Below are 23759 nucleotides of genomic sequence, written 5' to 3'. Positions count from 1 at the left end.
GGGCCCCGTAGTCGTGGCGCATGGCCCTAGTTGCTCCACGGCATGTGGGATCCCGGACAGGGATGGAACCGTTGTACCCTGCCTTGTAAGGTGGATGCTTAACCGCTGGACCACTAGGGAATCCTGATACCCCTTCTTTTCAATGGTAACTACTGCCTTCAAGGTACTGTATGTCATTTCCATGGGGTCACAAGAGTCAGACATGACATAGCAACTAAACCACCACCACCACCGTGTCAATTCTACCTATTTTTAATAGTTTAATGATAAGTTTGTATTCACAAGTAACATATGCTGTTTTTAACTGAAGTGTAGTTGATTTATAAAACTGCTAGTTTCAGGTACAGCAATGTGATTTGCATATATGTGTGTATATATATCCTTTTAAAAAATTATTTTCCATTATAGGTTATTACAAAATAGTGAATATAGTTCCCTATGTTATACAGTACATTTTTATTCTCTATTTTGCATATGGTAGTATGTATCTGTTAATTCCATACCCCTAATTTATCCCTCCCTGCCTTCTCCTTTGGTGACTATCAGTTTGCTTTCTATGTCCATGAGTCTGTTTCTGTTCTGTAAATAAGTTCATTTGTACCAATTTTTAGATTCCACATATAAGTGATAAAATATTTGTCTTTTTCTCTCTGACTTACTTCTCTTAGTCTGATCACCTCAAGGTCCATCCATGTTGCTGCAAGTGGCATTATTTCATTATTTTTTATGGCTGAAATATTTGTCTTTTTCTCTCTGACTTACTTCTCTTAGTCTGATCACCTCAAGGTCCATCCATGTTGCTGCAAGTGGCATTATTTCATTATTTTTTATGGCTGAGTAACATATATATAAATATATATATGATGGAATATTGCTCATCCTAGGTGGTGCCAGTGTTAAAGAACCTGGCTGCCAGTGCAGGAGACATTAAGAGATGCTGGTTCAGTCTCTGGGTCAGGAAGATCCCTGGAGGAGGAAATGGCAACCCACTCCAGTATTCTTGCCTGGAGAACCGCATGGGCGGAGAAGCCTGGCCTGCTGCAGTCCATGGGATTGCAAAGGGTTGAACATGACTGAAGCGAGTGTGTGTGCTGGTCGCTCCGTTGTGTCCGACTCTTCGTGACCCCACGGTTACTGTAGCTCACCAGACTCCTCTGTTCATTTGGGTCATATGGCACCTCTATTTTTAGGTTTTTGAGGAACCTCCATGCTGTTTTCCACAGTGACTACCGATTTACATTCCCTCCAGCAGTGCAGGAAGTTTCTCTTTTCTCCACACCGTCTCCAGCATTCATTATTTGTAGACTTTTTGATGACGGCCATTCTGACAGGTGTGGGATGATACATTACTATAGTTTTGATTTGCATTTCTCTAATAGCTAACGATGATGAGCACTTTCTATGCTCCTGTTAGCCATCCATACAACATATGCTATATTTATATGTCCTAAGATTCTATATAAATATGTGCATACCATATATATCTGCTGGTTATTCAGAGCCATTTAAATACTTAACACTATTGTTAGGGCACAGACTGAGTTCTGGAGTCATCTTAACTGTGGACTTATTGCTGTACTGGACAATACAATTCCTTATTGTTTAAGCCAGGTAAGTTGGGTTTGCTGTTATGTGCTGCTGAAAGCCTCTTTCCTGTGATAGTCTCACTTTATTAAATTTCTCACCGTTGGGTCCTTAAACTCTAGCAGTTTTCATTTGGCTGCAGATTTACTGACTGTGTAGACACTTTTAGTTTCTTCTAAAGATCATCCAATTCAGAGATCTTTTGTGTTAGTCATTTCTTGCTGTGGAACAAATTTAGCAGTGCCAAGCAACACGATTTGTTATCTTGTCCAGTTTCTGAAGGTCGGGGATCTGGGAGCAGCTTATCTGGGTGATTCTGGCTAAGGGGACCCTTGCTAGGTTGCAGGCAAGTTGCTGCTGAGAGCTGCAGCCACCAGAAGGGCCCCAGAAGGGAGGATGTGCTCCCATGCTCCTTTGGGGGACTGTTGACAGGAAGCTTTGGTTCCCTTCCATGTGAGCTTTGCATAGTTGACTTCTCCCAGAGTGAGTGATCTGACAGAGGGAGCAACAGAGAGAGAGGCTAAGAGAGAGGAGAGCAGTCCTGCACAGCTCACCGCCATGCATCTGTCCACGCCTATGCGGTTAGCAACAGGGATAACGCTCACTTTGTTCCCATATTTTTCCTCAACCTATACCATGATCACTGATCCCATCCTTTTTACCTCCTCGGCGCCTCTCAAGCCGCTTCTCTCCATCCTGTTGCATACTGCATGTTGTTGCAGAGAGGAGAAACTGGGGCACCAACCGTCCAGTCACTGACCCCCTGGCTCTTTCCATGACCCCCGCGAACCAAGTTCATGGTTCTCAAGGCCTGCCTGCACCTGTAGCCTCCAAGTACATGGTCTTTCTCATCTCTTGTCCTCTACTCTCCCTTCCCTCTGTGATTCTTCAGCTCTGAAGTTCAATGTCGCCTTCTCAGGTTAACTTTTCTGACTTTCAGATGCCCTGGTTACACGCCTCTGGGATGTTCCGTCTTTTGGCGGGATCTTTCGTTGTGGTGCACAGACTCTCTAGCTGTGTCGCGTGGGCTCAGCAGTTGCAGTGCAGACTTCATTGCTCTGTGGCATGTGGGAGCTTAGTTCCCCTGACTAGGGATTGAACCCATGTCCCCTGCATTGCAAGGTGGATTCTTAACCACTGGACTACCAAGAAAGTCCCCTTCCCTACAGTCTTTAACAAATGTCAGAATACTTCTTTCTTTAGCACCTGGACTGCGTCCTCTCAGGTCACACCTCTCAATTTGTCTTTGAACAAATGCACACTCTGCCCCTAGACCTCCAACTGGAAGCATAACTGTTCAAGGCAATATATTTTTCAGACACACGTTGGCTTCAAATCAATATAGGAACATAACCTAACTTCCATCACCAGAGCTGTGGGAAATGGTCCCTATTTCAAAATGAAACTCTAAGATTAGGTGTTCATAACAGTCACCCTTGATTGAGCTATCATTATGCAGGCCAGCCTCATTTTAATCTCACCAGAATGATAAGGCAGTTCTCACCTCCCTTTTACTGATGAGGAGAATGAGACTGCTACTTTCCTGGTGGCTCATATGGTAAAGAATCTGTCTGCAATGCAGGAGCCCCAGGAGATGCAGTTTCAATCCCTGGGTCTGGAAGATCCCCTGGAGGAGGAAATGGCAACCCACTCCAGGATTCTTGATTGGAGAATCCCATAGACAGAGGAGCCTAGTGGGCTACAGTTCATGGGGTTGCAAAGAGTCAGACACGACTGCGTGACTGATACTTTTCACTTTCTTTCAAAGTGAGACTTAGAGGAGCCAATGGACTTGTCCAAGTTCACCCAGCTGGTAGGTAGTAGAGCCTTGGTTCATGCTGGGACCTGGTGCCATTTTCATGCCACCATACCCTGCTGCCTTCCCTCGGAATTTTTCTGTTTTGGTCCTTTCCCCACCCAAAATGGCTCAACTATATGTCAAAATGGTGCAACTACATGTAACTCTTGAGTTAGTCATTTGGACTGGGGTCCCAGTTTTTGTCAGAGTTCTTTATAAAGCTTTGCAGCTCATGGCATAGCAGAAATTTTGATTTAAATTGAAGTTTATAAATACACACATGAAAATCAAGAACTGATTTCCCCAAGAGATTCAAGAGTGCAATGACCACGAAGGAAGGAAGCACGCCCTCTTTCAGCGAGTTCCATAAAGAATGACATAGAGCAAGAAGAATGTGGCCACGGAAAGAACCACAGACTCACCTACCCGCTTGCCCAGCTCCCGGTGGAAAGGGAGTGGAGCTGAGCCAGGAGGCACAACATCATCACTTGTGTAGGTGAACAGCCGGGATTCATTAGGGCTGGAGACTTCCATGGCGGGGCCAGTTAGAGCAGGCTCTGGTGGAAGGGCCCTTTGTCTTTCCCCCAGACTTACCCTTTTCCATCTCTGGCCCTGGGTGACTTGAACTTTGTGTTTCACAGAGCTGATGAAAACCAAACATAATGACCAGCAAGCAGGGCTTACAGACGGGTCTCACCCTAGCTATTCCCTCTGGCTTGCCCTCGATGGTCTCTGCTCAAGCTGCTGATCTGAAAAAGTTACAGCTTGGAGACTAGGGAGCTGTTGTCATTCACAAGACAGCCTCCACTGCGGTTTCTTTCCGTGTATTCACATGCAATCAGCCTCCCAGGGCAGTGAAAAAAGGTCCAGGTTTTTTAGAGTGCCTCATCCTTTCATGTGAAAATTAGTGGGGATTGTGACTTGTAATTAAATGGGTGGCCTGACTCCATCTACTACAGCCGATTGTTGATTTCTGAGTGCTCATTATAAGAAGATAATTTTTAATTCCAGGTATCGTTCCCTGTTCCCCAGCATGGCACTTTGCCTCTTTTACATCCAGCCTTTCTAGTGATTTATTCCTCCCAGAAGTGGGTGTAGCAAGTGAGGGCAGGAGGGGGAGAGAACCATAATAAAAATAGTGTTTTCTGAGTACTTAGTGTATTTTAGACACTGTTCTGAGCTCTTGACTCCAACCCTATGGGGGCAGGTACCATTATTCTCCTCACTTAACAGATGAGAAAACTACAGCCATCATAGGTGAACTAACCTACTGAGATGTACACAAGTAGCTAGTGGTCCACCTGGATTCAGCACGAGGCAGTGTGAGCCAGAGCAAGTGCTCTTAAGACAAAAATAGAAAAAAAAAAGGGTGGGGGGAGGGTCCTAAAAATATCCATCATGCAGTTTATAGCCTAGACTCAATCACTGTACATACCAAACCACTTTCCCCAAACCCAACAAATATTTGGTGAATTTCGATGTTAACTTGTAAAGATCAGTGATTCTAAAAAACCTGGGTTTTTGCAGATCCCTATGAAATTTTGAAGAAGGCCATGACTTCCTCTTGCTCCAAAAACTGCATGAAAAATTTGCATATCATTTCCAGAGGTTCAAAGGCCCTGTGAAAAGTCCTTCTGGTAGACCCCATGGAACCTGGGTCAAGAATCCTGATTTAGAACAACACTAAACTCTATCAATATGAAAAACAGAGTTAATGGAAAGAGAGGAAGCTAAACTTGTATGGGAAAACTGAAATTTATGTAGGGTTGTATGACCTCAGACAAACTACCCACCTTTTTTGTATCATAGTTATCGCTTCCTTCTTCCTCTCCCCGTCCAAGTTTATTGTCAAGTTCAACAAGGTAATATCTGATCATTGCTTTCAGTTCCCCAGAGGAATGTGCCCCACTCCTTTTTGAGAATTCCTTTCCAGGTTCCCTAGTCCTAGAAAATTTGCAAACCCAAATTAGTGACATTATTCCTGTGGGCATTCCAAAAATAGATGTGAAGGCCTGTTTCCAGTCCCTTAAGCCTGGAGCAGCAAAGACTTTCAGTAGAGACATCTTTAGAGAGTCACATGCATCACCTGGGGCCCCGCCCTTGTGGGCTAAATTGCTGTAGGGATGAAGCTGCTGGGTAGGTTTATGTGTGTGTGTGTGTAGGTGAGGGGAGACAAGGGAAGAAGGAAGTGGCATTGTCAGCTAATGGGAGAAACAGATTCCTAAGAGGCTGTAATATTGAGGCAGGAGGTAGAAGCTTCCCTCCCACCCTGCACTCCACCAGGGTAACGTGATTGGAGATTCATCCCTAAGCACAGAAACTCCAAGAAGAGATAAGCAGAACAAATAAGGGAGGAGGCTAAGCCCTGCCCAGTGCACGTATTTCTTGTTCTCAAAGTCCGAAGACCTCCCCGATCACACATGTGCAGGAAAGCTCCTTGGAGGTCAGAGGGGAGTGATGCTAACTAATGCCAAGCTACCCATATGCCTTTTTGGTAAAATCCATCTAGGCTAAGAGATGTATGCATGCACACACATGGGAGGATCCTGAGATATACCAAATACGGACTGTGAACCAGGCAAATCAAAATGATTGGCTACAGAAAACCCTGGAAGAAATACCCTATAAAAGTCATTCAAACTGCCACAAGGGCACGACTCAGTGACTGTCTCTCAGAGTCCCCTCTTGTGTTTATCCACACCTACTGTACACTTTTTCCCTCTTAATAAACACTTTACTTATCTCACCACTTTCTATCTTTGTGGAGATTATTTTCTGCAAAGCCAAAGGCCCAGGGCCCTTGTCACTGACTGCTGATCTAGAAGCTAGGATCTGGTACTTTCACCACCCCACCCTGGTCTCAGTCTCTGGCTGGGAACCCAAGCCCTGCTCCAAACCACTGCAGGCTGAGGCCACCCAAGACCATATCCTGTGGTTACTTGGAAACCATGTCAACTCCTCCCTACTCCCATCACCAAAGGACTAGGCCTGGTTGACCAGCAAGAAAGTAAAACTCTCCTCTTCTAACCTCCTACCCAGCTGCCCTTTGGCACTTCCCCCACCCTCCCCTTTAAGGTTATTTTTGGTGCCTGTTTTAACAAATTTCACTTTAATAGAGAAACTGAGGGTGAGGAAGAAGGCCCATACCATGGGATTTCCATGGGGTCAGTCTCAGACAGATAATACAGACAGTGATTTATATTTATTGAGCATTTAGAATGAGCTCAACCCTGTGCTAAGGGTCTTATGTACATAATCTCATTAAATTCTCCAAATAGTCCACAAAGTAGCTTTGGTTATTATTTTCATCTCACAGATGAGACAGTTGAGATTCCGAGAGTTGGTGGTGAATGGAGGATTTGACCGCTAGGTTCTTGCTCCCAGTCTTTTGGCTGCAGTGGGCCCCAGAAGCAGGGCTGGCTTTCAGGGATTTCCCCAAATGGAGTCCCTGTGGCTGCGCTCCTGCGCTCCCAGGCTGTTCTGAGTCCCAGGACTCTGCCTTCCCCAAGTTCCTCCCACTGTTTTCCCTTCAACTTCCACTGCTTGCTCCTCGCTCCAAGCTGTTCTCTCTAGCCAGGCCTTGGCCTCCTCCATCCCCCATTCTGGACACCAGAAAGGCTTTTCTTCTCGGACTTTGCTTTGGGCCCCACACCTTCTGCTCCTAAACAGTCAGAGTCTTCCATTAACTATGGAATAATATCCAAGCACCATGACTACATGCTTTCTCTTTACCTTCTCTTTCCAAACTGTACAGAGTGTTTATCCTCTTGAGTTGGCTTTTGTTCTGAGATGTGTCTATGTGTGTGTTTGTATCAGTCAGTTCAGTTGCTCAGTCGTGTCCAACTTTTTGCGACCCCATGGACCGCAGCATGCCAGGCTTCCCTGTCCACCACCAACTCCTGGAGCTTACTCAAACTTATATCCACCCCATTGGTGATGCCATCCAGCCATCTCATCCTCTGGCATCCCCTTCTCCTCCCGCCTTCAATCTTTCCCAGCATTAGGGTCTTTTCCAATGAGATTATATGTGTGTGTGTGTGTGTGTTTGTGTGTGTGTGTGTAATCTCAAAACTGTTTAAAATTCATTTTAATATTTATTTATTTTATTTATTTGGCTGCACCAGGTCTTAGTTGTGGCATGCGGGATCTCTAGTTATGGGCATTTGAACTCTTAGTTGAAGCTAGTTCCCTGACCCCCTGCCTTGAAAGTTTGGAGTCTTAGCCACTGGACCACCAGGGAAGTCCCTAAAATTCATTTTTTTAAAATTTATTTATTTTTAGTTGGAGGATAATTGCTTTACAGCATTGTGTTGGTTTCTGCTATACATCAGCCTGAATCACCCATAGGGATACATATGGCCCCTCCCTCTTGAACCGCCCTCCCACCTCCCACCTAGTCCCAACCCTCTAGGTTGTCACAGAGCTTTGGGTTTGAGCTCCCTGCATCATATAGCAAATTCCCACCAGCTATCTATTTTACATATGGAATTGTATATGTTTCAAAGCTACTCTATTTGACCCACTCTCTCCTTCACTGTGTTCATAAGTCTGTTTTTATATCTCCATTACTGCCCTGCAAATAGGTTCATCAGTACCATCTTTTTAGATTCCATATATGTGTGTGTGTGCGCGTGTGTGTGTCTAAAATTCATTTTAATGGTTTACATTGTCATGGATCCTTTGAAGAAAGGATAATTAAAGGAGAAAAGTATCCTTTAATTAAACATGTAAATAGTCATTTATTTCCCAGTGGCACTAGATGAACTCAGCCCTTTTTCTTAGAAAGACCTCCCCCACTCCCTCCATAGATTGAGATCCTGCCTCTCTCAGGTCCCAGCTCAAGCTTCCCCAGTTCTGGGAAGCCTCCCAGTGATCTAGGCCTCAATGATCACTCCTCCCAACCTCGGTTCTTCATCTGACCACACAAACTGAGATCAAGCATGTCCTGAAACCCCAGCGCTTCCCTGAGTTAGACCTGGGTGTCAATCCTACTCTGACAGTTCCAGCCAAGTGACCTTAAACAAGTCATTTCATCTCTGAGTCTTGGTTTTGGCATCCATACTATGGGGACAGTGCCATCTACTGTACATGGTGACTATAATGGCTAAATAAAACACTGCATACACAGAATTTTAAGAAGCAGTGTGCCTGCTGGCTGGGATTGTAGCTTCTGGACCCAAGCTGCTTGGGTTCAAACCCTGGCTCTGCCATTTACTTGGATGAGCTATTGAATTCTCATGCCCCAGTATCTGTCTCTGTAAGACTGAATGACAGGTGTATTATGAGGAATAAATGAGTTGATACATGTATGGTACTCAGATGCCTGGCACAGAGAAATTGATCAAGAATGTCAGCTGTTATCTTGTAACACATCCTTCCTCCTCACTTCAACATCTCATTTGCTATCTCCATACCTAGACTGAACGCCCTCACTACCGGGAAAATGCCTGTGTGTTCTTTTATCCCTGAGCACAGTACCCTGCCTGGCATGTGGACAGGAGCTCTTTAAGCTGCTGAACTCACCATAATGAGCGCTGTGGGACCATGCAGAATACCCCCAGCAGCTTATAGAGGCAAAGGATAAGGTTTCCAGACTGTGAGCGCTGGGAGCAAACGCTGGGCAGGAAGGAGACTGGGGATACAGGTGGAGGGGGGAGACAGGTTGACTGCTTTTCTCCCATCTCCCGCTCACCCCCTCCCCCGAGGCCAGGCGTTTAATCTGGCGGACTCAGTGTGCGCAGTCAAGGCAGGCACTGGACCTCTCATCCGGGCTGGAGGTGGGGGTGGGGCTTCAGACCTCACCTGAGGTTGGGGGGGCGGCGCGGGGGCGGGCGGGGGGGGAGGAGGCGCAGCCCCGGCTACCTCCGCCCCCCATTCAGGGTCCTGCGGGCTTCTCCCCTGCCCTCACCGCCTGGGGGAGCCCAGCCGGACCTGGGCGGGCCTCCGTGCCCCCAGCTTCCCTTCCAGCCACAGCCCGGGGCCTCCCCGCGTGGCCACACCTCCCCGGGCTCCGCAAGGGTTAAGGCTGCCGCGGAGAGGAGAGGTTTGGGCTGACGTCGCGCCGGCTGAAGGTGGTTCCCCTCGGATGAGGATGGGAGAGCCTGGCGAGCTGAAACCCGAGCTCCCGCTCAGCTGGGGCTTGGGGAGGTCCGCGTAGGAGCCGCCTGCCCGCCGGCCTCCCTCGGTCCCTCCCCAGCAGTCACTCCGGGCACCGCCGCGGGAACGATGGAGCTGGGCTGGTGGCCGCAGCTGGGGCTTACTTTCCTGCAGCTCCTTCTCATCTCGTCCTTGCCAAGAGGTACTGTGGGTCGCATTCAGGAGCCCCCAGGAGGGGACTTTTGTCTCCTGGGGTTAGTTAGGGGGCAGGAGCGGGGTGTCCCAAGAGAAGGTGCTTGTGTGTCTGTGGGTGGTGGTGGTGAGCTTTCTTCTAGTGGGAATCTTGGGGGCTTGGCTGGTGGTGCTGAAGTGTCCCTCTTTCTTTCTAAGAACGTGACACCGTTTTTTCTGCCATCCCAACTTGTGGGACTGAACTGCCTCAGGAAATGTACCAGCTTCCGTTTTATGTGCCTTTTTTTTTTTTTTTAAGCTTTTTAAAGCACAAAATTATCGCTGGGGTTCTACCCAGGCTCAGGTGACCCCTCTGACATGCAAAAGCCAAATCTCTACCTGGAAAAAGCCCCCTACCAGGTGAGTTGGGAGGAAAGAGGTGAATAAGAGCAGGGCTTGCAGGGAGGGTGTTTTTCCTGAAGCATCTTGTTGAGGAAATCTCACAGCACAAGCGTTCAGAACAGATTCCCAGCAAGGGAGAGGTGCTCACTCAGCATATATACACTTCCTTTCCGATAAGGATGAGAAAGAAGAAAAGGCCGGGGTGAAGAGTGCAAGTTGATTTTGGGGATGCGCAGAGTTTATTTAGAAAGAACTGTGGCTTCTGTGTTTTTCACATGTCATTTTCTGAGCCACAAACCCCACGTCAGATAGGCTTCTGGGGCAAGTGAGGTTGAAACAAGACCCAGACAGAGCTCTTGGGAGCCTCTTGACCCAGCAGAAGCAAGGGGAGAGCAGGCTTGTCCTGTGACTGTTGCTGGGCAGGCGGGGAAGGAGGACTTCTTAGGAGCATCTGGCCCTCTATGGCTAGAGAAGCCAGGTGTCAGGAGGCAAGGTGAGCACTCAGGAGGTAAGAGGCACAGGTGATAAAACAGGGCAGCTTTGTGGAGGAGCAGGGAGTGTATGAGCCTTTGCTACTCCCCTCTGTGGGGGTTACCTGCCCCCTGTGCTGGGGACCTGTCACCTTTGCTTTACTTACGAAGTGGGTGCTTCGCTGCTGCATGGAGCTGGCAAGCGCCCAACAATGAAACAGTAAGTTGGGTGGTGAGGGTGTAGAAAGCCATCAGCTACTGTAGAAGGGAAGCTGGACCTCGGCACACGTCGCTTCATGGTGAAGGAACAAAAACCGAGATACATGAAAAGCACACACACCCCTCCCCCCCCATTTCAGTCAACACTTTCCATCTACCTGCCAGCCCCAGGTGAAATCTTCCTTGCTAATTTACTCTCAAGCTGAAGAGTGTTTCGTTTGAATTTTGCCTTACTAGTATCCGAAACAGCCCAATAATATAGGGAGAAGGAGCCCGGGAGGGTGGAGTCTGATAATCCTTTAACCCAGCCACTTGCCTGGGGTTTAGTTGGTGACTTTTCCTTAAGACTTGTCCCTGTTCCACCTCTGCCTTTTGAGCCAGCGTTCCAGGGCATGGCAGCCCAAGCCCAACTCCAGAGGAGCCTGCTTCCTCCGATAGTGCCAGGCTCCCAGGTTTAGTTTTCTTGTCCCTGCATCTCTTTTTCTAACGTGGCAGGTGAGATGGCTGAAACCCATAAAAGCAGAAAACTAAAGCTCAGCTGCCCCTTTTTCCTTGCCCAGGATCTGAAAAACCCACTTATCCCTGACCTGAGAATCTCTTATACCTTTTACTCAGGAAAGAAAGCTGACTCTGGTAAAGAATCGCCTGCCAATGCAGGAGACAGGGGTTCAATCCTTGGGTGGGGGAGATCCTCTGGAGAAGGAAAGGGCAACCCAGTCCAGTACTCTTGCCTGGTGAATTCCATGGACAGAGAAGCCTGGCGGGCTACAGTCCATGGGGTCGTAAAGAGTCGGACGCGACTTAGAGACCAAAACAAAACTAACAACAACAAAAAAGCCAAACAGAAAAGAAGAGCTTCAGGGAGTGTGCATGGTCTCTGGGCAGCCAAGCTGCTGACTGAGCCGTAGAGCAAGGCTATTTCATTGTCTGTCGAACATTCACGTTTAAAGGGAGCACAGAGGGATGGAGTGGAGAAGGAAAATATTTCAAGTTGTGAGCGAGTGAGTCCACTCCCTGCTGGAATTCTGAATCTGGCCCCCGTCAAGGAAAGCTTAGCAGCATATTTCCTCTAATTACTTTTCTAAAAAGAGCATTTGATGAAATGTAAACATCCACTGGGATGGCACGGCAGACGGTTGTTGCTCATCGACTCGGGACACGTGTCTGAGGATGAGAATCCAAACATCAGGCCAAGTGATAACCCAACACAAACAGCATGTGAGGGGAGAAACCCAATTCCACTGACTTCACCAAATAGCAGTAGCTCTGCCAGCAGGATCCAGCCTAAAAGGAACAACTCATTGAAAAGATGTGACTCTGGGGAATGAAGCTTTCACATGAATAACTTCACAAGTGTTGCTTCCAACAGACATTAGCTGGTGGGGAGCGAGCATCCAGGCAACCGGGGAGGATAATTTGAAGCCCAGATATGCAGTGGGCAGGCGCAACCAGTACAGAAAGGGAATGTGGAAAGAAAGCAAGGGGGAAGGAGTGGCAAGAAAAATTAGATGTTGGTTTATAATGGGATGTGTTAGCAAATTCCAAGGAGAGAGCTATGAAAATTGGGCCTTCTTGGCAGGGCTAGATTTTTGTGGGGACTATGAAGAGGGTTTTCCCTTGATATATACTCTGAGAACTCCTAGCTTTTCCAACAGGGAAATAATCTGATGGTGGGATCATGGGTTTCAGGAGCTAGGAGTGACTGGAGAGATCATTTGGTCAGAGTACCTCAAAGGCAGAGGAGGAGGAGAGTAAACATCTGAGCATTTATGATGAGCTCAGTGTTTAAACTGAAGCAGGGCAGGTGCTGTTATTCCCCAGATGGGGTTTAGAGAGGGTCTGTACCCTGTTCAAAGATACATAGGCAGGGTTCCTGGAAGAGTGAAACATTTGATATAGCAGTTCCACCTCTGGGAATAGACACAAAATAAGTGAAAGCTGAAACTCCAGCAAATATTCACACACCCATGTCCACTGCAACACTATTGCCAGCAGCCAAAAGGGAGAAACAACCCACGTGTGGGTAAACAGAATGTGGGGCTATACACACAATGGAATACTATTCAGCCTTAAAAAGGAGTGAAGTTCTGGTCAAAATGACAACGTGGATGAGCCTTGAAAACATGATGCTTAAGTGAAAGAACCCAGACACAAAAAGATAAATGCTGTATGATTCCATTTATGTGAGGTGCCTAGAGGAGTCAAATTCATAAAGGCAGAAAGTAGAACAGTGGTTACCAGGGGCTGGAGGAGGAGGGATTGGAGAGTTAGTTTTTAATGGGCGTAGAGTGTCAGTGATCTGATGATAACATTCTGGAGATGTATAGCAGTGATGGTTACACAGGCCATTGGACTGTACACTTAAAGGTGATTAAAATGGTAAGTGTGTTATTTACATTTTGCTGCAGAAATGATTCCCAGGTGGCGCTAGTGGTAAAGAACCTGCCTGCCAATGCAGGAGATATAAAGAGATGCAGGTTCAGTCCCTGGGCCTGGAAGATCCCCTGAAGAAGGAAATGGCAACCCAATCCAGTATTCTTGCCTGGTAAACCCCATGGACAGAGGAGCCTGGCAAGCTACAGTCCATGGGGTCGCAGAGTTGGACACAACTGAAGTGACTTAGCACAGTACAGCAATAATGATAAAAAGAAAACACAAGAAGATTAGTGGAGCCTGGGGTGAGCCCAGACTGTCAGCTTCCTGAGTCAAGCTCACCTGGTACCCGGCTGACAGACTCACACAGCTAACAGCCTCCTACACTGACGTGCATGTGATCGTGGCGTGGTTTCAGGACACACGTGGCAGGAGAGGGTCCTTGCTCTCTCCCATGTGGGTGGCGCTATTGTTGTGTTGTGGGGTGACTCTGGCAAAGAGGGAGACTATAACATGGAAGGACTGGCAGCCTTTGGGTAAAGGTCTGCAGAAGTATTTAGCAAGGTATAGTACTTGAAAGGTTTTGAACCTGAATGCTTTGAGGTGGGCTGGGTCCTCTGTCCAGTCTGACACCCCACTTCTCAGTTCACAGGTGTCTTACCTGCTGGTCCCTGCTTATATTTGCCTTGTTGACCTCTGTTCCTGGGAGGGATGGGGGAGAAATGGGATGTGAAAGAGAAAAAGTGGAAAGCTGGGTGCTGAATGGGGAGAAGAACAAGTGAGCATTTTGCAGCTGACAGGAACATAAATATATTTTCACTTGTGTGTGTTGTGGAACACAACCTCACCTCTATGACCACCAGTAAAATGTTTTATGAATGCCCTTGAGGGTGAGCTGTTGGTTGAAGTTGAGGGTGACGTTGGGTGTTATATTTGGGTCAATAAGCTGGGGACAAAGCACCTTTGGACCCAGAGGCAGAGATGACCTGGAGCATGTAAGTCCCTTAGAAATATCCAGAAGCCTTAGGGAGGGCTTTGGAATGCTACTGGCAGGGACTGTGGGTTTGACTTAAATTTATCTGCATCTGGGTTACCCTGGCTAGACAGCAACGGCTGAGATTATGGCGTCTCATGGTGTCTGGAGGACCTAATGATTGGCCTTAAGTCAGAAAATTATTTCCATCTGCCCTCCTATGGGGTGCCCAATCCCAATGCAAGAGAAAACCTCTCTACCTGCCTTTTTTGAGCCTATTTCTAGAAGCTGCAATTGATTTGGAGAGAAGGGTGCACATTTCAGTAATAAATGAGGGAAAGTGATACCCTGCTCCTCCCCTCATGTGGGAGGACCTGTCACCCCCACTTTGTGGATATTTGAAAGTCACAAGAGCCCAGAACCCTCTCATTTTATTTTAAAGGGGAGGGAAACGCAGTGTTTACATTTTCTAATTCCTGAATTCCAGGGCAGAGGACCCTGAGGCCAGCTGGAGCTTTGAAAGCTACCAGATCAGTGGCAGAAAGTTATCAGATTTCAAGCCTGGTCTGTGTTTAAGGAGTTCTGTTTGTCAGTCATCCCAAGATCTGGGCCAAAGCATTAGGTTTATAATGGAGAGAAAGAAGTAAAATGCAGGAAAAGTCAAACTTCATATCTATGAACAAAACCATTCAGGGAAGGTAGAGAATTAGAGTTGGCTGGAGATATTTCTCTGAACCAATGGGACTTTCTGCTACTCACCGCCCAACGCTGTTCCTTTTATTGTTCTCGGTTGTTATTTGTGATACAGACACAGAGCCTGTGTGGGCTGAGAGTGGAGTAAGTAGGGCTGCACATCAGATATTTCACCTGTAATGGTGGAAACACCAGTGGAGGACGCCTCATACCTAAGGGACCAGATCCCAGATAATCTACTGGTATTTGTGGTAAATACCAGGCATTCTCCTATATGTTTTACATGCATTCATTTAATCCTCACAACGTACCTACAAGGTGAGTAGTCATTATCCCTCGTTCACATACTGAGAGAGGTACAGTACCTGCCCAGGTCGCAGAGCTGGACATCAGTGTTTTGAACCCAGTCTGACCCCATAATGCATACACCAAAGCAGTAACACTGCTATAGAAAGTAGTGGGTCCAACTGTGGTAGATCTTCTGTCTGTATTTTGGCCAAATCATAAGGATCATGGTGATAGCAAAGAGTTCTGGTTATCCTGTGGATATTCCAAGAGCTGATATTCCCCGGCCCCTGAGTCAGCAAGGTCACATGCTCACCACTGTGGAGGCCGAATGGATGTAAGTGACGAGGGAGAGACCTCAGCACTCCCCATGGGACCACGTGGAACCCAAGAGGAGCCATTTTCTAGAGGAAACAGGAATGTTAAGCAGATCGCAAATCCCACTCACTTCTGGGTAGCTGTCCACAGGCACATGCATCTTATTATGATTAGACATGGGAAGTGAGAATTTCTTTGTCTCATGGTCAAATTTTATAATTAAAATCACATTTCTGTTTGTGGAGCGACAGAGTTAAGGATGAGACATGCTTCATGCCTGGCCCCGAGACTGTGGAGCACTAGTCTTTTATGGATTTATTCTGTCAAGATCGTCAATGTGTAAATTCTTAGGTGATGGAATAGGAGTAGCAGGCCTGGCATGAATAAGGGGAGGCATTTTTCTTTCTTCTTTTTTTGGCAGAACGCAGCTGATGGATATTGCAGGGGATGGAGATGCGGCCTCCCTCCATTAATACTGAGATGGATTTTAACCAGTTCATTTCAACCTTGAATGAGGATCTGCTGTCTTTTGGGTCTTTTGTCGAGTGGTTAAGAGAGTCCACATGAAGACACATGTTTCTGTCACCTTCTGCCTCTGGAGTTGAGGACATGCCTTTATCCCTGCAGTGTAGGCATCTTTATCACTGTCCTCTCCGAGACTCTGGCTGTTTCAGGGGGCTGAGTTAGTGGTTTGGCAGCGAGTGTCGGTAACTAGAAGTCTGGTCAGTTGATTTGGTGATTGGAAAACCAGGGCTGCTGCTGCCAGAACAGAGTGAGGAACACATTCAGGCAACTTTAGCTCATGGGGAGGTGCAGCAATTGTCCTCATAAGCTGAATTTATGATTGGTTAAAATAAATTTCCAGCTAGCTTAATGGAAAACGACTGGGTGGAGGAGGGATGTTGGCCTGGTTTGCCTCAAATCAAATCATTTGAGGACTTCGGCGAACTGAAGTGTCAGTTTTCCAAACCCAGTTCTACGCCAGTTTACTTCACAGGATTCCTTTGAAGATGATCAGTTAATCCCCTATATTGTGCGACCCCACTTTGGAAGTCAGTAGTGATGGTGGAGAACACCTAGGATGCCCAGGATGAGTTGCCTGAGCTTAGCTTCTAGCTGGTAGCATCTACTCCCATATTTTCTAATATACCTCTTCACTCACCTGGGATGCAAGCAGAAGGAAGGGCTTGGCTGGTATAAAGAATCTTTATTGCCTTACTTCTTTCTTGTTTGGCTTTCTGCCTCCCACTGGGTGGTCCACTGCCTGCTTCTAAGTGATGTTCAGCCTCCTTTCTGTGCAAACCTGGCTCCCCTGGCCAATTCACTGGTAGAACAGAACAAGTGAATATTCAAGTCTTCATGGAAATGAGAGACAAACTGTAATACACCAAAAAGCAAAATATATGTAATAGTAATGGACCCAATTGGGGCTTCCCTTGTGGCTCAGTGGTATAGAATCCACCTGCCAATGCAGGAGACTCAAGTTTGATCCCTGGGTCAGGAAGATCTCCTGGAGGAGGAAATGGCAACCCACTTCACTATTCTTGCCTGGGAAATCCCATGGACAGAGGAGCCTGGCAGGCTACAGGCCTTGGGGTCGCAAAGAGTCAGACACGATTGAGTGACTAAACAACAGAAGTGGCCCCAATGGATTCCCTGTAAAATAGACTCCAGAAGGCCATAGCAGGAGCCGTTTCTAACAGCAGTCTTTGTCACAAATAACCTGACCCTGGAAATCACATATGCCTGATGTGTCTGCATTCGTATATTTATTCAACAGACTGGAGATAGCAGGATGAATGAGACCAGTCCTTTTCCTAAAGACACTTGTAATCTGTTGAGAGAGCTCATGGTCTAGCCTGGTGTTTTCCAAAGTAGGTTTCATGAGATACTAATATTAAAGGATATTCAGCAGAAATAATAAAACCTAGGATGTCATGGTGAAATAAGTTTGGGGAATGTGGGAATTAACTTGGTACAAAGAATATTATAGGCTCGGCAAAGCCCTACAATAAAGCAAGCTGTTACTAGCGTTTAAAAAGTTGTTCAGCGGCAGAACCTCTTTTCATGTCATACCTTATACCATCAGTGGATTTAGCACTCCATGGAATACAGTTTGGAAAACTCAGGTCTCTTGTCCATAATGAGTAAAACATTGAAGAATATCTCTCTCACCATTATGGAGGACAAGATAAGAAGGGAATTTGAAAATCTACAAAATTGGAGGGTCTCTTTGGACTTCTGCTGAGAGACAGACAGGAAGTCTGTCGTCCTGCTCACTTCACACTTGCTGAGACATTGAAAGAACCATTGGGATGATCCCAGACCTGTTGCTGTGATAAAAGTCCTCACCAGCGTTGACCTGCGTAGTTCACCAAGAAAGCTTATTCCTGATCTACACGGTGCTCACAGTAATGTGACTGCCCTGGGATCACTGGGCGGAATGAGGTGTGACTCTGATTAAGGTGCACGTGGTGATGAGACAGTCCCAGAGAGCGGTTAGAGCTATGACTTGACTTCCCCACTTAGGTTGCAACCTTGGCGACAGTTACCCTGTCCCCACTTCAAAAATGAGAATATTCGCGCATCCTTCTAGCTCCTGGGAACATTGAGTTCAAGATCCAAGTCCATTCATTACCAGTTAACCTCCCCCCACCTCAACACACATGTTGGTTTGTCTCCAATCTTTTCTTATTTACCCTCCTGTCTGCTAGTTTGGGTATAGCTCAGGCACCATGATCCTGATTTGTACACCCCGGAAGCGTCTGGGCTGTTTACACTGGTGCTGTATCCCATAGAGACAGCACGTGAGTTTGAGCTGTTCATCAACCCTTGTTTGCTGTTTCTGGGAACAGCTTTATTCCTCCCTTTCCTAAATATTGTTCTTGTTGTCATGCAACACGGTTTCTCCCTTAGCCCTCCCGTTGCCTGCCTCCTGTCTCTGCCCAGACTTGTTTCAGATTGGATGACTACAGTGGATAAGGAATAAAGCAGCTATTCCTTTTAAGGGTTTTCTGCCCAACCCATAACCTTCTCAGCAAAGATTTAGCTCTTCCTGGCCATTTTATGTACTTCGTTCTTGATGCTGATATCTTAGTATGGATGTGTTCCAGTTTGAATATACATGCACACAGAAAAATAAAAGTATAGGTATGGTTGTTGTTCCATTGCTCAGTAGTGTCTGACTCTTCGTGACCCCACGGACTGCAGCACACCAGGCTTCCCTGTCCTGCACTGTCTCCTGGAGTCTGCTCAAACTCATGTCCATTGAGTCGATGATGCCATCCAACCATCTTATCATCTGTCGTCCCCTTCTCCTTCTGCCTTCAATCTTTCCCAACATCAGGATCTTTTCCAATTTGTCAGCTCTGTCATCTGAGCATCAGATGGCCAAAGTATTGGAGCTTCAGCTTCAGCATCAGTCCTTCCAGTGAATATTCAGGATTGATTTCCTTTAGGAAATAGATATAGTTATATATACACTTACGTGTGTATGTGGGTGGACGTGTATAAACGTGGAGTGTAGAGTATTATGATTTAAAACATGGGCCAGAGTTTGAATCCTGCCTCCATTATTTATGGCTCTTTTCTTGGAAAATTACTTAACCTCTTTCATGTCATACCTTATACCATCAGTGGATTGAGCACTCCATGGAATACAGTTTGGAAAACTCAGGTCTCTTGTCCATAATGAGTAAAACATTGAAGAATATCTCTCTCACCATTATGGAGGATAAGGTAAGAAGGGAATTTGAAAATCTACAAAATTGGAGCGCCTCTTCGGACTTCTGCTGAGAGACAGATAGGAAGTCTGTCGTCCTGCTCACTTCCAACCTTCCAACCACCTTCCAACCTGTACACTGAGAATAATAGTGTCTTTATTTGAGTCTGAGAAGGGAATGGCGACCCACTCCAGTATTCCTGGCTGGAGAATGCCATGGACAGAGGAACCTGGAGGGCTGCGGTCCCTGGCATTGCAAAGAGTTGGACATGACTGAGCGACTAACACACACAAATGAGATAACCTATTTACTTTTAAATTATTATTGGGATATAGTTGATTTATTATTATTTTTTAATTTTTGTTTGGCGTGTAATTGCTTTACAATGCTGTGTTGGTTTCTGCTCTCTAACAGCACGAATCAGCTATATGTATACTTACGTCCCATCCCTCTTGAGCCTCCCCTTACCCTCCCCATCCCATCCCTCTAGGTCATCACAGAGCACTGAGCTGAGCTCTCTGTGCTATATAGCAGGTTCTGGAGTAGTACTGAGCCATAAAGAGGAATAAAATTGAGTCACTTGTAATGATGTAGATGAACCTAGAGTCTGTCATACAGAGTGAAGTTAAGTTAGAAAGAGAAACCCAAGTATAGTTGATTTACAATGTGTTAGCTTCAGGTGGACAGCAAAATGAATCTGCTATACATATACACGTATCCACTCTTTTTTAGATTCTTTCCCCATATAGGCCATTACAGAGTGTTGACTATAGAGTTCCCTGTGATATAGAGTAGGTCCTTTTTAGTTATCTATTTTAAGGCACTGGCACCCCACTCCAGTACTCTTGCCTGGAAAATCCCATGGGCGGAGGAGCCTGGAAGGCTGCAGTCCATGGGGTCGCTAAGAGTCGGACATGACTGGAGCGACTTCACTTTCACTTTTCAGTTTCATGCATTGGAGAAGGAAATGGCAACCCACTCCAGTGTTCTTGCCTGGAGAATCCCAAGAACGGGGGAGCCTGGTGGGCTGCCGTCTCTGGGGTCGCAACTTAGCAGCAGCAGCAGCAGCAGCAGCAGCAGTGTCTATGTGCCAACCCCAATCTTTGATTTATCCCTTCCTTCCAATTTACCCTCCCTCTTCCTTACCCTTCAGTGACCATAAGTTTATTTTGTACATCTGTAACTTTATTTTGTAGATAAATTCGTTTGTAACCTTGTTTTTAGATTCTACATATAAGTGATAGCATATCATATTTGTCTTTCTCTGTCTGGCTTACTTCATTTAGTGTGACAGTCTCTAGGTGGTCCAGTGGTTAAGACTGAGCTTTCACTACAGGGGGTGAGGGTTTGATCCTTGGTTAGGGAACTAAGATCCTGCATGCCACATGGAACGGCCAAAAAAAAAAAGAGAGAGAGAGAGGGAGATAGCTTATTCAGTATACTGCTTTGCAAAAAGGAGTACTCAGGAAATTAAAGTCATCTTCTGCTCCTCTCTTTTCTAGTATTTTTCCCACTAGCACAGAAGGAATTAAGGAGAAGTATTGGGTATTCTATCTTTAGTAGGCTGGAATTTACATGGTCCTTTTCAGGCTCACTTCATCTTGGTGCACAGTCCTATCCTAGTCATCTGTGACTCTGTGTCAGAAAAAAAAAAATTCCAAAAGGTTCACCGTATGTTTATTTCTCTGAGACTTGCTTTCTCCCCTGCTTTTATCATGCATCTGCCTTCCAACCTTAGGCTGAAATTCCTTCCACATGCCTAAGTTTGTCCATGTGCTGGATTCTTGCAGGGATTTGAGGGGCTGGTGTCTTGCAGAGTGGGTGATTCTGGGTCAGTGATGTTGTCTCCCAAACATGAGATGGTGCCCATGGCCACCTGTTGTGATTCAAGGGTAGAGCCAGCCAGGAATCCTCAGGCCAAAAGAAGTTCCCCTTCATCTTGTTCAAGCTTGTAGAGCTGGGGGAGGCAGCTATAATGAGGACTAGCCTGAATGAAGCCGCTGCCAACTTAGGGCTGAGTGAACCATAGGACATACCATTGTAAGTGCATCACCCTCGTTCAGCCTGACATCTGCTCTTGGCCATCTGCCTTTGGTAGAAGGAAAATCTGGCTTCTGCTTGGCATCAGTGAACCTGAACATGAAGACAGTAACACTGACTCTGGAGGCTCCTGGCAAAGGGATAGATGTGGTTGACAAAGGTCCCCATAGAGCCCTGGCAGACTCTGGCTCAGAAAGAAGGTTTTCAACATGTGGAGAATTGGGGAACAGGTGGGATTGTTTTTATGTCTGAGGAAATCCAGATTAGATTTTTAGGGTAAGCATAAGTTTTATTGTTTTCTTAAGGAAATATCTTTTCTTGTATTACTTTTAAAAAATATTTATATATTTTTGTCTGTGTCGTGCAACTTGTGGGATCTTAGTTACCTGACCAGGGATTGAACCTGGGCCTTCTTCAATGAATGCTCAGAGTCCTAATCACTGGACTGTCAGGGAATTCCCAAGTTTTATTGTTCCTTAATTTATACATTCTAATGCTTTGCTTGAATAATATTTGCTGAGTTTTATTGCCAGGAACTTTTAAGTGCATTATTAAAAAATTTTTAGTAGGCAATGCTAATTAAGAAAATAAAATCTATTCAGCTCATATTGCAGTGTTGCAAATAACCCAGAAGCAGCTGTCTTTCTGTGCTAGGGATTTCTAGCACAGTTGTTGAGGATAATGGCAACTTGGGACCCTTCCAAGATGCTCGAGTTTGGGTTTTATTCCCTTTGGCTATAGATGTAGAATTTCTATTCCTAGAAGAGAAGCAGCAGGAGGTGAGGTATGTCCTATTTAAATAGGCGTCTGGAGGAGGAGGTATTAGAGAGAAGAGATTAGGAAATCTAAAAGCAAGGGAGAGGAACTCAGAATGCCGTGATAGAAACAAGAACAGACTGCTTGGAAATGCCATGTATGTGTGGGCCTCTGGGGGAGACAGTTACTCACCCCTTTTGTTCCCTTAGCCATCTGTATCTTAGCCACACGTATGATGGCTTTAAAAAAATTTTTTTGTGGAATATAGTTGATTTACAATCTGAAATTAACACAATATTGTAAATCAATTATACTTCATTAGAGTATATTAGAATGTACAGCAAAGTGAGTCAGATATATATATATATATATATATATATTCTTTTTCAGATTCTTTTCCCATATAGGTTATTACAGAATACTGAGTAGAGTTCCTCATGCTGTACAGTAAGTCCTTGTTAATTATATTTTATATATAGTAATGTGTATACATTAATCCCAGTCTCCTAATTTATCACTTCCCCCCGTGTTTCCCCTTTGGTAACCATAGATTTGATTTCCAGGTCTGGGAATCTGTTTCTGTTCTGTAAGAAAACTTCATTTGTATCATTATTTTTATTAGATTCAACACATAAGTGATATATCTTTTTTTCTTTCTCTGTCTGACTTACTTCACTTAGTGTAAAAATTTCTAGGTCCATCCATGTTTCTGCAAATGGCATTATTTCATTCTTTTTTATGGCTGAGTAATATTCCAACTATATATGTACCATATCTTCTTTATCTGTTGATGTGTTTTGATTCTAGAGAGAATAATGGTAATGTCTCAACAAACACGCTATTTTTCTTCCAAAGCACTTTATGCTTATTGCCTGTTTAACTGCAGTGAGATTAACAACCCCATCAATCTACATCCATTCTCTTGAGATTCGGGGAAAATGCCGCAGCAAGATGTCTTGTTTGTGATTGTCCAGAAGCATAAATGAGAGGCAGATTCAGTATTAAAATTTGAGTAATCTGATTTTCAAGTGTGTCCACTTCGCCAGTGATGCATTCTTGATCTGTAAAGTCAAAGTTGTGAACTCTCTAGAAACAAAGAATTGTGTTGAAAAGAATAAGACTTTGGCCCTAGAAAGAGCTGGCTTTTTCACCTGAAAGCTGTGCCACCTAGGACAATTTATTTACCATTCTGTTCCTGAGTGTCCTCATCTGTTAAATGAAGAAAATGATACTTACTTTGAAAGGTGGCTCTGAGGATTCAGTGAACTGGTTTGTTTCAAAGGCTTGGGTACATTCTTGTGGGGGCTGGGACCCAGGGAGAGGGGACAACGAATGAGACGTGACAGAGTGGAGCATTGTGCTTAATAAAGGATGGAGAGGGGAAGAAAGTGACAGATTGATTTTTGCTTCCCTTTCCTCCCCAATGTACTAATGCCTGCAAACTAGATTTCTAGGGAGTCTATTGAAAGACTTATCACTCCTGATACCCAAAGGGGATGATGAACGTGTTGACTTTCCAGCTATCATTATCTTATTAGCAAGAGGAGCTATGAGAAGGGGAAGACCAAGGTCAGCTGAGGGTGGGAACCCAGCCAGGCTGGGACTGAGAGTCACTTGGTGGTGGGGTGGTTTTCAAAGTCGCAGGAGGAGATACTGAGTCATCAAGAGCCCTAGTAACCATTCCATCGCCCCTGACTCACAGCATTTCCTTCTGGGATTTGCCTGGCATCTGTCATCAGCCCCATGGAGAGGGCGGTCAGACCTTCAGGTGGTTAGGAATGTGCTGTGTTAGAAATCAATACGGGGCGTTCAGAGAGCCTGAGAAGAGGCGGGGGAGTGAGTCGGGATGAGAGGGCAGC

General features: G+C 45.7%; 1 protein-coding gene across 1 annotated transcript in view; it reads left to right on the top strand.

The window, feature by feature from the left end:
• The first annotated feature begins 9483 nt into the window (after positions 1-9483).
• The window catches only part of PAMR1 (peptidase domain containing associated with muscle regeneration 1), an 80192-nt gene continuing 65916 nt past the window's right edge, over positions 9484-23759 (top strand). The window contains exon 1 of the mRNA XM_052652729.1: positions 9484-9680. Within this exon, the coding sequence (XP_052508689.1) occupies positions 9608-9680 (73 nt within the window). The 5' untranslated portion in view covers positions 9484-9607. The remainder of the gene's footprint in view (positions 9681-23759) is intronic.

Source organism: Budorcas taxicolor, chromosome 15 (assembly GCF_023091745.1).
Source record: "Budorcas taxicolor isolate Tak-1 chromosome 15, Takin1.1, whole genome shotgun sequence".
Classification (NCBI taxonomy): domain Eukaryota; kingdom Metazoa; phylum Chordata; class Mammalia; order Artiodactyla; family Bovidae; genus Budorcas; species Budorcas taxicolor.
The sequence above is the reverse complement of the archived record's forward strand: the minus strand, read 5'-3'. Positions and strand labels throughout refer to the sequence as shown.